Source organism: Aspergillus tubingensis, assembly GCF_013340325.1.
Source record: "Aspergillus tubingensis WU-2223L DNA, scaffold_6, whole genome shotgun sequence".
NCBI classification, from domain to species: Eukaryota; Fungi; Ascomycota; class Eurotiomycetes; order Eurotiales; family Aspergillaceae; genus Aspergillus; species Aspergillus tubingensis.
In genome coordinates, this window is record NW_023336280.1 from 2795612 (window position 1) to 2810693 (window position 15082).

The 15082-nt window shown below is 50.3% G+C and overlaps 5 protein-coding genes across 5 annotated transcripts; 4 read left to right on the top strand and 1 right to left on the bottom strand.

Moving 5' to 3' along the window:
- Window positions 1-186: 186 nt before the first annotated feature.
- AtWU_04678 (putative C6 transcription factor (OTam)) lies at window positions 187-2474 on the top strand (the record flags this gene model as incomplete). The annotated part of the gene is made up of 2 exons (XM_035499789.1): window positions 187-632; window positions 725-2474. The coding sequence occupies 2 exons, from the start codon at window positions 187-189 to the stop codon at window positions 2472-2474; spliced, it is 2196 nt and encodes a 731-aa protein (XP_035355682.1).
- Window positions 2475-4020: 1546 nt separating this feature from the next.
- On the bottom strand, window positions 4021-7231 carry AtWU_04679 (Zn(II)2Cys6 transcription factor; the record flags this gene model as incomplete). The annotated part of the gene is made up of 13 exons (XM_035499790.1): window positions 4021-4540; window positions 4597-4765; window positions 4821-5094; window positions 5149-5227; window positions 5278-5298; window positions 5347-5492; window positions 5545-5939; window positions 5975-5981; window positions 6039-6481; window positions 6532-6704; window positions 6782-6872; window positions 6954-6987; window positions 7094-7231. 13 exons carry the CDS (start codon window positions 7229-7231, stop codon window positions 4021-4023), a joined length of 2490 nt encoding a protein of 829 aa, XP_035355683.1.
- Window positions 7232-8455: 1224 nt separating this feature from the next.
- On the top strand, window positions 8456-9626 carry AtWU_04680 (dioxygenase; the record flags this gene model as incomplete). Its single annotated transcript, XM_035499791.1, has 3 exons — window positions 8456-8749; window positions 8803-9276; window positions 9345-9626. 3 exons carry the CDS (start codon window positions 8456-8458, stop codon window positions 9624-9626), a joined length of 1050 nt encoding a protein of 349 aa, XP_035355684.1.
- A 1324-nt stretch (window positions 9627-10950) lies between these two features.
- AtWU_04681 (VOC family protein) lies at window positions 10951-12348 on the top strand (the record flags this gene model as incomplete). The annotated part of the gene is made up of 1 exon (XM_035499792.1): window positions 10951-12348. One exon carries the CDS (start codon window positions 10951-10953, stop codon window positions 12346-12348), a length of 1398 nt encoding a protein of 465 aa, XP_035355685.1.
- Window positions 12349-12776: 428 nt separating this feature from the next.
- Window positions 12777-14648, top strand: AtWU_04682 (GMC family oxidoreductase; the record flags this gene model as incomplete). The annotated part of the gene is made up of 1 exon (XM_035499793.1): window positions 12777-14648. The coding sequence occupies one exon, from the start codon at window positions 12777-12779 to the stop codon at window positions 14646-14648; it is 1872 nt and encodes a 623-aa protein (XP_035355686.1).
- Between the last annotated feature and the right edge of the window lie 434 nt (window positions 14649-15082).

Sequence of the window (15082 nt, forward strand, 5' to 3'; positions counted from 1 at the left end):
CCATCTCTGATTAAAATTATTGTTTCTGTGACAATTTGTGAGATTTTGGGCCTGCGAGTCTCGCCGCCTATCTACGCATCTCCGGCTTGTCTCCCCGGTTTGCTCCTGCAGTGGCCACTCTTGAGTTGGCGTTGCTTATCGCTCCATCCGGTTTATCTTTCGACCTGTCCATTCAACCCCCTCTGAATGGCTGCCGTTATCACTCTCCAGTCGTCCTCGACGACGGGGCCAACTGCCCCCTCTGCAGCTGCCTTTCAACAGTCGCCTGCTTCTGACCACCACCACCACCAACTCCTTCGACCCCGGGTCCAGCAGCAGCAATCCCAACCCCAGCCATCACACGCCCCCCAACCCGGTTCCATATCCACGCCACAGTCGCCGGCTTCATCCATTGGCACCCTCCCCCGTGTGACTGCAGCAGGCCGGGATGCGCCCAGTTGCGACGCCTGTGTGCGCAGAAAGAGCCGGTGTGCTATCAACGAAATGATCAATAAATGCTATTCGTGCGACTTCCACCGCCAGGACTGCACCTTCACCTTGTCCGTGACGAGTCGCCCCGGCACGGCGGATGTCACGTCGAAAAAACGTAAATTGGACGACGCCGATGCCGAAGAAGTGGAATCTCCTAAGAGGTATGATTTCACCGGGGCGTCCTCAAGGCCGATCTCGGACGTCCCTGCCCTGAATCTCAATTCGGAACGCTAATTTGGGTACCCGCTGCCAGGCAATCTACTACTCTTCCCCCAGCCTCCAACAAACCAGACAGCTCTTCCCGCCCTACATTGAACAACCACCACATCCTCACGCCGGCCTTTTGGTTCCAATCCACTCAGCATATCGGCCTCACCACTGAACTCGAGCCCGCCCTCCTCGAGTTCTTACCCTTGGACCAGAACAACGAAGGGTGTGTGGCCTCGTCTCGCGTGCGCAAGTTCGGTGACGACGGCACCTTCATGAGGGTGGTCAACACCCGTTCTCACGCGGACTCCCCGCAAACCGCTACGCTCGATGCCATTGAAAGCCTGGTCGCCCCTTATGGCTCCACCTTGGTGGAGAAGTTCTTCGAGCATGTCCATCCTAGCTTTCCAATCCTCATGGAGGATAGCTTCCGTCAGTCCTACCGGGCACGGACCGGGCTGACGCCGTTGCTATTGTCCGCCGTCTATGTGTTGGCGTTGAAGTTCGTTGATGTCGGCTCGGCCTCGCAGTCCGTCCGACGGCCGGATGCCGGCCGGCTGGAGAGCACGGCCCTCAAGCTGCTGACCGAGTCCCTACCCTATGCGTCTATGTCGACTGTGCAAGCCGGCCTGCTGCTCATGCAGCGGTCCAACCTCGCCACAGCGGCCTTGAATGCACAATTGGTGACCGCCGGGTTCGAGCTGGGCCTGCACCAGGACTGCTCTAATTGGCGGATGGAAACGTGGGAGAAGGGTCTCCGGAAACGCTTGGCATGGGCACTATATATGCAGGACAAATGGTCCGCTTTGGTGCATGGCCGTCCATCTCACATTGTGTCTTCCAATTGGATGGTTCAGGACCTGGTGGAACAGGATTTCACCGATGCCTTCTCGGGTGCATCCGCCCACGATGATGCGCCCGTCGGCCATGGTCCGTTGTCCTTCTGCCACATGGTGGCCTTGACGACAATATTGTCCGATATTCTGGATCGTTTCTATACTCTTCAAGCGATTGAGGAATTCAGGACGGCCGGGAACAACCGTACCCGCATGATCCTGGAGCGCGCCAAGCCGGCTCAGATCCGGCTGAAGGAGTGGTTTGGTCGCCTACCCACCCAGCTGAAAATGGACTCGGGCGGTGATATCTTCGAGACGGTCAATGAGGACAATTCCCGCAACGGTGCTTTGCACCTGGCCTATTTCGCCACAGAGATCACTCTCCACCGCTGTATTGTGCGGTCCCTCTCCCAGGACACCGCTGACGCCTACCTCTCCCATATCTGCCGCTCTGCCGCCAAGACTCGCCTGATTTCCGCCATGGACTTTGTCAACCGTCTTCGCCCGATGCATCTGAGGTCATTCTGGCCGGCCGCCGCGCGGACGAACTTTGCCCTCATCGGATCCTTTGGTGTGTTGCTTCGAGTCACCGCTCCCACCAAAGAAGAGTCGGAGTTCTACCGTCTCCGACTGTGCGAATACCGGTGGACGCTGAGTGTGAGCAAGAAGGACGCCGAGTTCCTTGAATTCGCACTGGAAAGCCTTGACAGCGCGACCAACCTCGATCACTACGTCCCGGAGAAGCCCGGTATCGATGAGCTTATGACCAGCGCCGCTAAGCCTACCATTAATGCTTCCCGCTCGGGCGCGAACGCCCAGCTGGAGGACTCGATGGTCGAGCTGGAACAAACTGGCGAGAGCGGACGCGGGGGTACCTCGTCCGTTATCTCGGGTCTCGCATCTCCTGCAACCTCGATCAGCGACGACAGTGTACAAGACGCTTCGATTCCCCCGCTATAATCTTTATCCCCTCTTCTTCACACTCCAACAATCATACGGCCGACGCGACACGCGTCCTTACGCTCACAAACAACCTTTTGATGCCCTTGATGACCACAACTACCGCCTTCGCATCTTTGATTACCGATCTGGCGCATTCTGTGATTATTTATCCGACCTCGATGTTTTCCCGGGGTTTCCATTTCTTGATACCTTGACTGTTATATGTTTGGCTGCACTCGCTTGGAGTTGTGCGTTGTGCTTGATGATGATCGATCACTGTTTTGATTCTTACGAACTAATTCCCCACCCGGCTGGATGACTGGATGAATGACTGCACTTCCGGCATGCATTGTATGTACATATGGGTTTGCTCTTGTTCTTTTATTTCTCTTTATACTCATGATGGATCCGGGACTGGATGGATAGTTATAGACTGGTTTGGCCATGGGATGGATAGATAGCGTGGATTTACTTTATGGACTGTCACGGTCATGGTCATAAAATTGCATTCTTTGATCAATATTGCATGGTTGTAGGTGCTTCGTTCGCATGTAGAAGACACAGATGACATTCGAGACATGTAAGCTAGGATAATAACTAGTAACTAGCAGATAGATACTAACTACACACTGCATCTCTCAAGCTGGTCCCATATCCTTCTCTTACTACTACCTTAATATCCCTACTCAGGCAGTTTTTAAGTACTAACCAAACAAAGCCCCCGTCAATCAATATACCTAGGATCCCATCTACCTACCTACCCACCCAGAAAACAAATCACATACAATCTCTCTCTTCCAAAAACCTATCTACTTCCACACAAAACAAATATCACACCGCATCCTCACCCACCCACTTCCCTTACTATACCTCAAACCAATATACATCCATCATACTAATTAAAACACTTCATAAATCCCATACAAAATAGGTGGATTAACCCGCAGAAGTTGTAAACAAAAAACAATTTAGAAAAAATAAACACGAAATGAAATATTAACTACGGACTAGCTAGGCATGAAACATCTCACGTCGCAGACACACACCCACCACACCAGGTAAATGTAGCTTGAAAGCTTGAAGGCTCCGCTTTTCTCCCCCTTCATCATCTAGCGGATTTTTATTAACATTTCTGGAATAGTCAGATTTGGGGGGATGTTCGAGTTGTGGGATATTTACTAGTAAGTACTGTACTATAATTATTTATTTTGTTTGGGTGGTTTATTAAGGATGGGTTGTGGCGCAGGCTAACTACTACTACTAGTTGGACTAGCAAAGTATCCCGAGTAAGTTGTTTGTGCAAGTCTAGTACTACTTAGTCTAGGTGATGCCTCGATACGGGGATCATATCATCATCATAGTACTACGTTAGTAGTAGGTAGCGATTTCTGCTGCAGAGATGGTAGATGGTTTGGTTACAGAGACTACTGTTTATTACGATTAACCCCAGAGTAGGAGGGAAAAAGAAAAAAAAAAAGAAAAAAAAAAAACTTTGTTTGTCGACCACAGCCTATATAGTGAGTGCACTTACTAGCAAGAAATAGGAAAACTTCATTATTTATCATCAAGACCCCAAGAAAAACGAAAAATCGCTGCCCCCACTCCCAAACGCAAAGTCCTCCAATATCGTAGGATCAACCAAATTAGCCAATATCTCGGCACGAGTATCAGGCTGCGAATCCTGATTAAACAGCGAGAAGAAGAAGTCGCTGTCTGTGCTGGGTGGGACCATTCCTGTGAGGTTATCCGCCCGATTTTGCACCGCTGTTGGGTCAGTAGCAGCAGCAGTGGCAGTATCTATACCAAGACTTGTGGGCGGGGGAGCTAGCATTGATGTATGTGCTGCTGCTGACGGTACGAGGGAAGAACGACGGCGTGCGACACATGCGCGCGCGACTTCGAGAACCTCGCGGATCATTTCGGCACAGCGGCGCGCGACGACGATGTTGTTCATGGATTCGAAAATGTCGAGGCTTTTTTCGACGTCGAGGAGGAGGTCTTCGTCGCGGATGCTGGGGAAGCCGGAGAGGACGAGGTGGAGGAGGATCATGGCGCCGTAGAGGGCGTAGGTTGTGTTGTACCACCTGTTGGCTTTCGTTAGTTGGGGTTGTTTTGGAAGGGGGGAAAGGGGGGAGGTTACCAGGTTCGAATGTAAATTCTATGTAGGAAGGATTCGTATTGCATCTGGATGCTGGTTCTTGCAGCGTCGAGGCAGGTGTGTAGGTGTTGGAGTAGATTAGAGGACTCGGTGCTGGATGCTGATGCGGCGAGGAATGGTCGGTGTATTAGGATGCGGGTGTTGTAGAATCCTGTACTTACTTAGTGAACTGGTACTTGGTTATGGACAGAGCTGTTGTAACTTACTTAGTCTCAAGACTAGCTTCTGTTTAAAGGCCCATTCGGTGTCGTTGAGTGAAGCCGCATCAATATCCAAGAAGTGCGGCAGTGTGGCTTTCCATGCGAGCAGTTTGTTGTCAAGACTCATTGCGATCTGCGACATTTCGCTCATGGACCGCTTCGGTGAGTGATAGAGGAGATGGGATGCTTCAGACATTATTTGGGCCAGAGCTACCATCGCTGGTATCATAGCGACGTGGTCGTCTTCTGCATCGGGGTCGAGTAGATTACCAGGCGTGGCCTATACAAAGATCAGCAGATGTACGCAAGTGTTGTGGCAGGGTATTGCACCCACCTTCAGCGTTGGTAGTGAAACCTGATAATATTGGAGATCTTTCATGCTGTCTAACCGCCCCGAGGAACAGCACATCTCACTACATCAGGTTAGTGGAGTTGCATAGAATATGTAGTTAAGAGTACTGACATTTCGTGAGAGTAGATACACCTATTTATATTAGCTGCCTGAGTACAGATGAAGGAGCAATGCACTCACCACCAAGTCCTTCTGCCCTCCTTCCGTGTATCAAGGGACACAGACGACATGCCCGATGCCAGCCCAATAGCGACTGCAGTCCTTACTGCCATGCCGCTGTACATGAAGCAGCTATGCGGTCGCAGCGCATTTTGACAGAAGACACTCTAGTCACGAATCAGCAACAGATGGTAAAATTTCAGCATGAGTACTACCCACCAGCAGCAAAAGAGCTTGTGCACTCTCTAGGCTACAGCTCTCAAACAAATCACCTAGCGCTTGTTTCGCCTTTCCAAAGTAGTAGTCTGCAAAGTCTAATGACGAAGGCTTGCTCGTAGCACCGGGCTTGCCCAGATAAGGAAGGTAATTGCAATAGTGATCAAGCAGAGCTGTCTCGTGCGGGCTAGCGTTTATGGCACCCAGAGCAACCACGGAGAAATAGAGTCCTGAGAACTTCGATATTCCGCGTAAGAATCCTGGCCGCCTGGGCAGGACAAAAGCTTCATTCTCACAACGCCGCATAAAGTTCGTCTTGCACAGCATAGGATGAATATAATGCTTGTTGCAAAAGTAGCTGCTGATGAACATTTTCTCGATTTCCAGTTGTGCCTCATCTGAAAGCCTGTCAATTAGAGGTGTCAACTCATACCGGTGATCTGCCTTATAGTCAGGTTGCTGTCACGGAAGTAGATCTAGAGGCTTAACTTGCCCACATAGCTTGGAGCATTAGCTCTGGTGCCTTCGGTGTTCTCCTTTCTTCCCTGTCTATCATCTTCGGCTCCTCCGTTGATCTGCGGTGGGGAGTGACTAGGGTATTTCGGATTATACAGCAGGTTCACTATCGAAAGCTGTGCCTTGTTCGTCTGTGAACTTTCCGACTGCTTGTCTGCTGGAGAGTTGGGGGTCAAATGGTCTGCGGCTGCCTTGTCTGATAAAGAATTGAGTACCGCATTAGTTCCACCGTTCGTCGGGAACGAAGGCTCGTTGTCGGGAATGGTTAAAGGCTTGGTCTCTGCATGATTACGTGCCCGAGCATATAGATTTCCCAGGAATGCAAGATTCGACGAATTGCCATAGAACTCCGTGCCATTGGTATGGAGATTGACCCCACTCAGACCGTCTCGGGATGCTGAGTCGCATAGCTCAGGGGTAGCAGCTAAAGAATAATCAGATTTAGGAAACACTTGCAGTGCCGGAAGGTCTTACCAACTATGCTATCATCATCACGTTTAGGGGTAAAAACAGTAGGTGAGCTAGCATTGATATTGCCAACGCTTCGCGCAACTCGTGGGGTATAATGGTCCGGAGAGTCACTCTGGTGGAAGCCATTTTGATTGCTCTGGCTCACATCTGGCCATGGTGATGGGCGGGTCTTCGATCTGCTTGTACGTTAGATCCAATAGACGGACAAGCGATAACGAATAAGAGATCTGAGCAACACAGCGCAATGACATACTTTTGAGCTTCTCGGATTTGCGCCTGCCTCTTTGCTGCTGATGAAGCCTCATTGGGGCCAGCAGCGCGATAGAAGCAGTCCAGTGAATGGTCTAAGAATGAACTGTCAGTATGCGATTCGCCTAGAGGCAGTTTGGCTGAGACTGAGAGCCGGCAAGGCCGGGATTGCATACAAGCACAATAGGAACACGGTTGGGCTTGGTCGCACTGCCATTAGAACGTCAGTGAGGAGTCATTGAGCAATCAATATTGATAAGCGACTGGCAATTTGCAATAGATGCAGACGCGACGAAGCAAGAGGTGGACGACGCACCTTGGTCTTGCGCACCCGACAAGTCTCGCAGGCACGTGAAGCACGCGGCGGGCGCCGACGAGAAGCCCGGAGTTTCGCCGTCACTGGCTGAGAGTCGTTGCCGCCGTCCATGCCTTTCTCAACAAGTAAAGGCTTCATCTAAACCCGATCGTATGATTATCGTGGTGTTCATGCCGCTTGCTGCTGTTGTTGTTGGTCAGTCCTCCAGCTGATTAGCTTGCTCCACACTAACTTGGGTCGGCAACGCTAAGATTGGCCTTTAAACCAAAGCCCGGCTGCGATCGCCACCAACCGATGATGCCATTCCACAAATGAACCAGGAACAACCGCGTCACAGCCATCCGGGGTTTCGCGGGGTCTGGGGTCATTCAAGACAATGCTCGTCTCTCGGCATTGCAGCCTTGGATGATCCACGCTTACGGATATACTCATGATGAGGCAGGACTACGCATTCTGGTCAATGCTTAATGCTCCTGCTGCTAGCCCGGAAATATGATTATCAACTCGCCCATCATCAGTGGCCAACTATGACGGTCCCAGTAGGGGCTATGATAGCATGCAGCTGTGTTCAACAAAACACTGCCTGGTCTGTAGCCCTGCTCGCGGGCCTGCAGTTCCAGTTAAAACAAGCTTAGATGCCCCGATATAGTTTGATCACATTGACAGGACTCTTAGTCGTCATGAGAACTTGCTGTTGCAAGTTGACTGCGTACACTGAATGTATTCGCATCGTTGATTTGCACAACCACTGCGTCTTCAGTCCCAACTCACATGCATAGTAGCTCTACTCTAAAATCCTATGCGCCTTGCAACTTATTCACCGGCTCGGCTCTAGGAAATATAGTTCCCTCCACAGAAGTCAAGCCGTGCGGTGAACACGACGGAATAACGGCATTGTTCGCTATTAACAAACAAGACCCTATTCACCTTTCGCATCCATCTTATCCGAACATTGCACAAAAGCAAGGGAGTGTGCGGAATAAGATTTCCAGAACTCCAGGCATACCAAATAATCGGCAACCTAAAGACGTGGTTGCCACGAGCTCCGCCAATGTATGTTCGTCCGACGGAAGACCCGCCACACCCATATATCCGCTCCGACGGATCTCTCTACACCTTACTCCCAGCTGCGATTATCGGCCCGGACGGCACAAATGACGTTCAATACACAATAATCACAATTGCCCCGCGTTATGAAGTGCGGGGGAAGCATTTGTGGGATCAATTCGGTGTCTAAAATGGCTATAACCGAGAACCATTGGGGGCGGGCGAAGTATAAGAGACGGACTACCACGTCTGGCTGAACCGCTCAAGCAACGGTCTTCCCAACCTATCTCATATCTTTCATCATCAGAATTCACAATGTCTGAGCAACAATCAAACGGAGCTTCTCCCAAGGTCACTGGCCTCAGTGAGCGCACCCGCGCCAAATGGGCGTCCGCATCGACGCCAGAGGAGATCGCGGCCAACTTGCCCCCCATGCTCGATTTGACCATTGAGAACATCACCGAGAATGTCATGAAGATCAACTCCATGTGTGACAATCCTCGCATGCGGTACCTCATTCTGAAGTTGATCCAAGCCGCCCACGACTACATCCGGGATGTCGGTCTTCAATTCGACGAATGGGAGCAAGCGTGGCAATTCCTGACCAGAGTACGTATCTGTCTTTATCACCACCAAACCACCCGTTAACACAACTGTCATAGGTCGGTCAAATCTCAACCGACGTCCGTCACGAATTCGTCCTCCTCTCCGACATCCTGGGTATCTCGGCTCTCGTCGACGCCCTCTCCTACCCCACCGTGCCTGGCGCAACCGAGTCCTCCGTGCTCGGCCCCTTCCACGACGAAGAGGCCCACTCATTCGAATACGGAGAGTCCATCACTGCAGAGGGCACACCCGGGGAGCCCACAATCGTGCGGGGCTGGATCAAAGACACGGAAGGCAACGCCGTGCCCAAGGCTTTGATCGACGTCTGGGAAACCGACGGCAACGGCGTATACGACCTGGAGTACGACGGATCAGAGGACCCCAACTGCCGCGGAAAGATCTTCTCCGACGAAAGGGGCCACTACCTCTTCTCCTGTGTTAAGCCCGTCGCTTACCCCATCTCTAATGACGGTCCCGTCGGAGAGCTCCTGCGGAAGCTGAAGCGCCATTGGTTCCGTCCTGCTCATATGGTGAGCCATCTCCCCTTCAATCATTCATACCCACAATCGTGTACATTGACTAACGGATAATGTAATAGCACTTCATGGTCGCCCACCCCGAATACACCAAGCTCATCACGGCCCTGTACTCCCGCGACAGCAACTTCGTGGAGAGCGATACCGTGTTCGGCGTCAAGAAGAGCCTGATTGTGGATTACAATTGGTGCGAGGATCTGGAGCTGGCTAAGCAGCATAATGTGGAGCCTATGGTTAAGACGATTGATGGATGCGAGTCGAAGGGGTTCTGGCTCTTGGAGCGTGACTTTATCCTTGTGAAGAAGAGTCCTCCTCCGCCTCGTAAGACGGAGGATTTGGATTAGATTGTATGGATTACTGTTTAAGAAGATAAGAATATGTTTGTCTTTAGCATTATATAAAGTATGATAGCGCAATAAATGTTTGAGTGTCTGATTTGTGATATGGTTGATTTTCTTTCTTCCACTGTGGTTATGGTGGAAATAATCAGACTAATCTCATGGGTAGTGTCATAAATTGATATTAATCCTGCTCTATGTCTTGCAACTATATCTTTGATTAGCAAATCTTCAACTACTAGTTACAAATCAATGCCTCATGGTTGTGTTGACACTATGTGTCCAATTTGATTTACACATTACAAATACTTCACGATCCAGAGGTCCTCATCCATCCCGAATTGTCGGCACACGGCACCAGAGACTCTCACCGGGCCAGAGTATCATAGTACTCCGTGCCGACTAGACGAACAAAGGTACACTATGCCCCAGTTACCCTTCCTGGAAACGACTGTGGAGAGGAAGTAGATTTAATATCCGACGGGTTGTTTTGGGGTTTAGAGCTCGATCCGATTGGTTTGTCCGGGGGCAAGCTTCCCCGGATTGATATTCACCGCGGAGGTTCATGCCGGTTCGTCCATCACAATCGATACGGAGGTAAGTGGTGTATATGGTCGAGTGATTTTAATCCTTTCGAGTGTAGTAAGAAAACATTACCTTATCTCTGGAGCAAGGGGCTTTAGAGTGTGTGGTGCCTATATAGATACCACTATCGACTATCTTATCAGCGCGGCTCTCTTCAGTGGCTGGTTATCGGACATTTGTTGCGCTTGCACCATCAGGATCCGGCCAGAACTACTGTTCCGAGGCACTCCTCATTAGTGCATAGCCGGTCAGCACGCCAAGTTCCAGATTATCCAAAAAACAATGTGCAGTTCTCGAATGAAATGTCAGACAAATGGCATCCGATTCCGACGGATGAAAGTCCGAGCCCTGCACGGACGGATACTCACGGCTCTCGGCGATGACGATTGAGCTGCAGTCCGGTGGCTCCTGCTAATGAGCTGATAGCCCGATATGGCGATTGCATGCTTATCGGGATGGATAGCGAATTGAATCGTTTAATGCAGGATATATAGTGCTGTACGTAAGGGATATAGGCTGAAGTGTGACTTGTTGAGTAGTTTCCTTGGTACCGCTATATATCCCATGAACCCCGCCGGCATCTTGCCGAACTGCTTTATCCATCGTTGGCTCGCTAGTTGTTGCTCATATATCACGAAGTACCTCGTCGTTTATGTATCGTTTGATCTCGCGTTCTTCGTCTCATCCCCTTCAGAAGCAAATATATACACCCACACGACGATATAATATACGGCTATATACCAGTATGGACTGGAACCAAGATAACCTGCGGGCCGGGTTCTGCCATGCTCTCTCGAATATGTATAAGAGCGAAGTCCCCCTTTACGGGGACCTGGTGGACCTGGTATGGAAGGCGGATGCAGAGGCAATTAATAGAAGTCGAAGATTAGGAGGCGCAGATGCCATTGACCCTGACGAGGTATTGCCCTCCAGAAACCGTGTCGAGAGACATGGTGCCATCCGCTTGGGAACCGCGCAGGAGCTAGCCACGGTCAGGCGTATGTTCGCTGTCATGGGCATGTATCCTGTTGGATATTATGATCTGAGTGTCGCTGGGTTCCCGATGCACGCTACCGCATTTCGACCAAGGACAAGGGAAGCCCTGGCCAGGCATCCGTTCCGAGTGTTCACGACCGTCCTGCGCATGGACTTGCTGACGGAGAGGACACGAGATCTGGCACAGAGGGCTCTAAAACAGAGAAACATCTTCACCGACCGCTTGGTGGCTTTGATCAACCACGCTGAGGTACAGGGCCACCTCACCCCTGATGAGTGCAAGGAGTTCATCACCGAAGGGCTGGAAACCTTCCGATGGCACTCCAAGGCAACAGTGACGCTTGAAGAATACAAGATTCTCAAGGAGGAGCACCCGTTAATCGCCGACATTGTATCTTTCCCGAGCTGCCACATAAACCACCTTACTCCTCGAACCATTGATATCGACCTTGTTCAAAAGATGATGCAGGACAATGGTATGCCGGCGAAAGAACGAATTGAAGGACCTCCGCGACGCGATTGCCCCATCTTACTACGCCAGACCAGCTTCAAGGCCCTGGAGGAGACGGTATACTTCCGTGATGCTAATGAGGCATATGTCAAGGGATCCCATACAGCAAGATTTGGCGAAGTTGAACAGCGTGGCTATGCTCTCACGCGGAAAGGCCGGAAGCTGTATGATGACATCCTCGGTCAGGTTAACAGAGAAGCGGCAGAGACAGCAGCTGACCCTGATAAATATGAGGAAATCTTGAGGAAACACTTTGAAGGATTTCCAGATGACCTCCGTGAATTGCAAATGCAGAAACTAGCATACTTCTGCTATCGAACAACACCCAAGAGTAAAGAAGGATTTGCATCAGAAGAGGCCAGTCTCAGCCAGCTATTGGAAAATGGCATTCTCGAGTTCGAGCCCATCACATACGAGGACTTTCTTCCCCTATCTGCCGGAGGTATCTTCAACTCGAATCTAGGCAACACATCGCAGTCCAAACGGCTGATCATGGAGGCGGATGCCGACCTAGATGGGTTCCAGCAGATGATGGGAACTCCGACGGTCGATGAAATCAGTCTTTATGAACAGATGCAGAAGGACAGCCTTGAAAGCTGCCGGGTGGAGCTAGGATTGAAGAAGCTTCTGGAGTGAAGATCAGCTTTTTATGTTGTGTGTTAAGATATAAGCGTATAATCCTCAGATTTCTGCAAGCTATAAAGGTCAATGGTAGCATCTCTTGTTGACACAATTCTATTCGTTGTAGATCGGAGGTGATGTCTTTAGAAAGGAATTGATGGTATTGGAGTACAAGCTCACTCCTTCCCTTCCTGGACTGCCCACTTGCCTTCTTCTGTTCACTATCTTTCTTCTCTTCCTTAACTTCCCTTCCTTCCATCTTCCATCCATCGTATTTCAACATGCAGTTGCTATTCATTTCATTGCTCTGTATCTTTACATTGTTGCTATCACGCTGCTAGCTCTAGTCCACCCTTTGATCATTCCAGTGTTGTCCTGCAACTGATAGTCTTTGGGGCCCACCGCTTGTTCTAAAGGCAGTTCAGTCCCCTCTTAGCGCAATCATGATGCAATTGCTTGGGGCCTTGCTGGCTCTGGCAGCTCTGACCATTGCACACGATGGCCCTGATCTCGATCTCTTCGACTACGACCAACGTGGGCCTCTCTTGGGAACTTGGTTCGGTATACCCGGCCAAAATGCAACCTTTGACTATATTGTTATAGGTGGAGGCACTGCCGGGTTGACTATTGCCAGTCGGCTGGTCAAGAGCGGATATCTCAGTGTGGCCGTTGTTGAGGCAGGCGGTTTCTATGAACTCGACAACGGTGACCTCTCTGTAGTCCCAGAATACTCGACCTTCTTTTCCGGATCAGATATAAGCGATTTCCAGCCTTTGGTCGATTGGAATTTCATGACCCAACCCCAGGAGGGCCTAGGCAATCGCACACTTCATTATCCGCGCGGGAAAACGCTAGGAGGCACTTCAGGAAGAAACTACATGTATTATCATCGCCCTACCATAGGCAGTCTGCATAAATGGGCTGAAGAGGTCGGAGACAAGAGCTATGAGTTTCCCAGCATGCTTCCCTACTACAAGAAATCAGTGCATTTTACTGCTCCGAATGAAAAGCTTTTCATCAATTCGACGAACATACAAAACCCAGAAGCTTTCAGCTCAACCGGTGGTCCCCTAGAAGTCTCGTCTGGTAACTTCGTCGACGGCTTTGGAACTTGGTTTCGCAAAGCACTTATTGCTCTGGGTCTGAAGCAGACTGAATTCAATAGCGGCAATCTTTCAGGCTCTGGTTACATGACCCTAACCATCAATCCTATCAATGCTCATCGATCTTCGTCAGAAACCAGCTTCTTGCAATCGACACTCAACAGTGGCCTAGGCCCTGTGGTGTATCATAAGACACTTGCGCAGAAGATTTTGTTTGATAATCATAGAGTCGCAACTGGCGTCCAGGTTGAAACGGCTGGGACCTTTGGCATTCCCCCAGTTAACTTCACCCTAAGTGCTCAAAAGGAGGTTATACTGTCGGCAGGAGCCATTCAGTCCCCTCACTTACTTATGGTGTCAGGAATTGGCCCACATGACCAACTTTTCCGGTTCAACATCAGCTGCATCAGTCATCTCCCGGGCGTCGGCCAAAACTTACAAGATCATCCCACAGCCGGAACGACGCACCGAGTGGATGTTCCAACTGTAGCCTCGTTAGCTGACGATGACACTCTAGTGGAGTCGAATGTCAAACAATACATTGTGAATGCTACTGGTCCACTGTCCATCCCTGGGCCAGGGTATTTTGGATGGGAGAAACTACCCAAGCCCTACCGCTGGCGCCTTTCGAATGAATCTATCCAAGCACTCTCGACCCTGCCAGACGACTGGCCAGAAACCGTGTATACCCCCATTGGTTATCCACAGCCTAAAAATGCGAGTGCCGGTCAAATATATGCCACCATTAGCTTCGTCAACGTTGCACCTTTCTCCCGCGGTAACATATCGCTAGCAGGTCCAAACATGACAACTCCGCCCATCATCAACCCTCAGTGGCTGGCAAACACTACGGACATGGAGATAATGGTGGGCGCTTTCAACAGGAGTCGCCAGATTTGGGCGAAATTGGCCGACCTAGGCGTCGCTGATCCAGTAGAGGTCTCACCGGGAACCAATGTGACGACATATGACCAGATACTCGACTTCATTCGCAGATCATTGACAACCATCTCACATGGATCTTCAACTTGCAAGATGGGAAGGAAAGAGGATCCAATGGCAGTCGTGGATAGCTCCGCACGGGTGTATGGGGTTCAGAAACTGAGGGTTGTTGATGCGAGCAGTTTTCCGTTCCTACCTCCGGGGGCTCCTCAGTCAACAGTTTATGCTTTTGCAGAGAAGATCGCTGAGGAGATTCTGTACGGGTTGTGATTGGAAACGCATCAAAGGCGACGACTAGAGCAGATGCCGTGGCTGCCTATATATCATCCTTAGGATAGACGTTATATCAATAACAGCCTTTCATTGTTAGTGGGTATAGCTTGCTTGAATGTTTCTTCCTACTAGATGGTCAGTAACAACGGCTGCTAAAGGTACACCCGGTTTGCTGGCTTCGAGGACACGGAATTTCAAGGAGCAACTAAACATTCGAAACCCAATTATACAATAAAATACAATTGCACTCCTCAATGTGCATAACAGAAAAGTCCTATCTGTACATGGTATACCGCTCTACGCGGTTCCAACCAATGGATATAACACAGCATAAAATCCATACCCATCTAAACATAGGCCTCTAAAAAAGGCTCGGCCCACGTCTTGCTCAAATTTTGCGAAATCTTCAAGTCCCTTTCCCTCAATCCGAG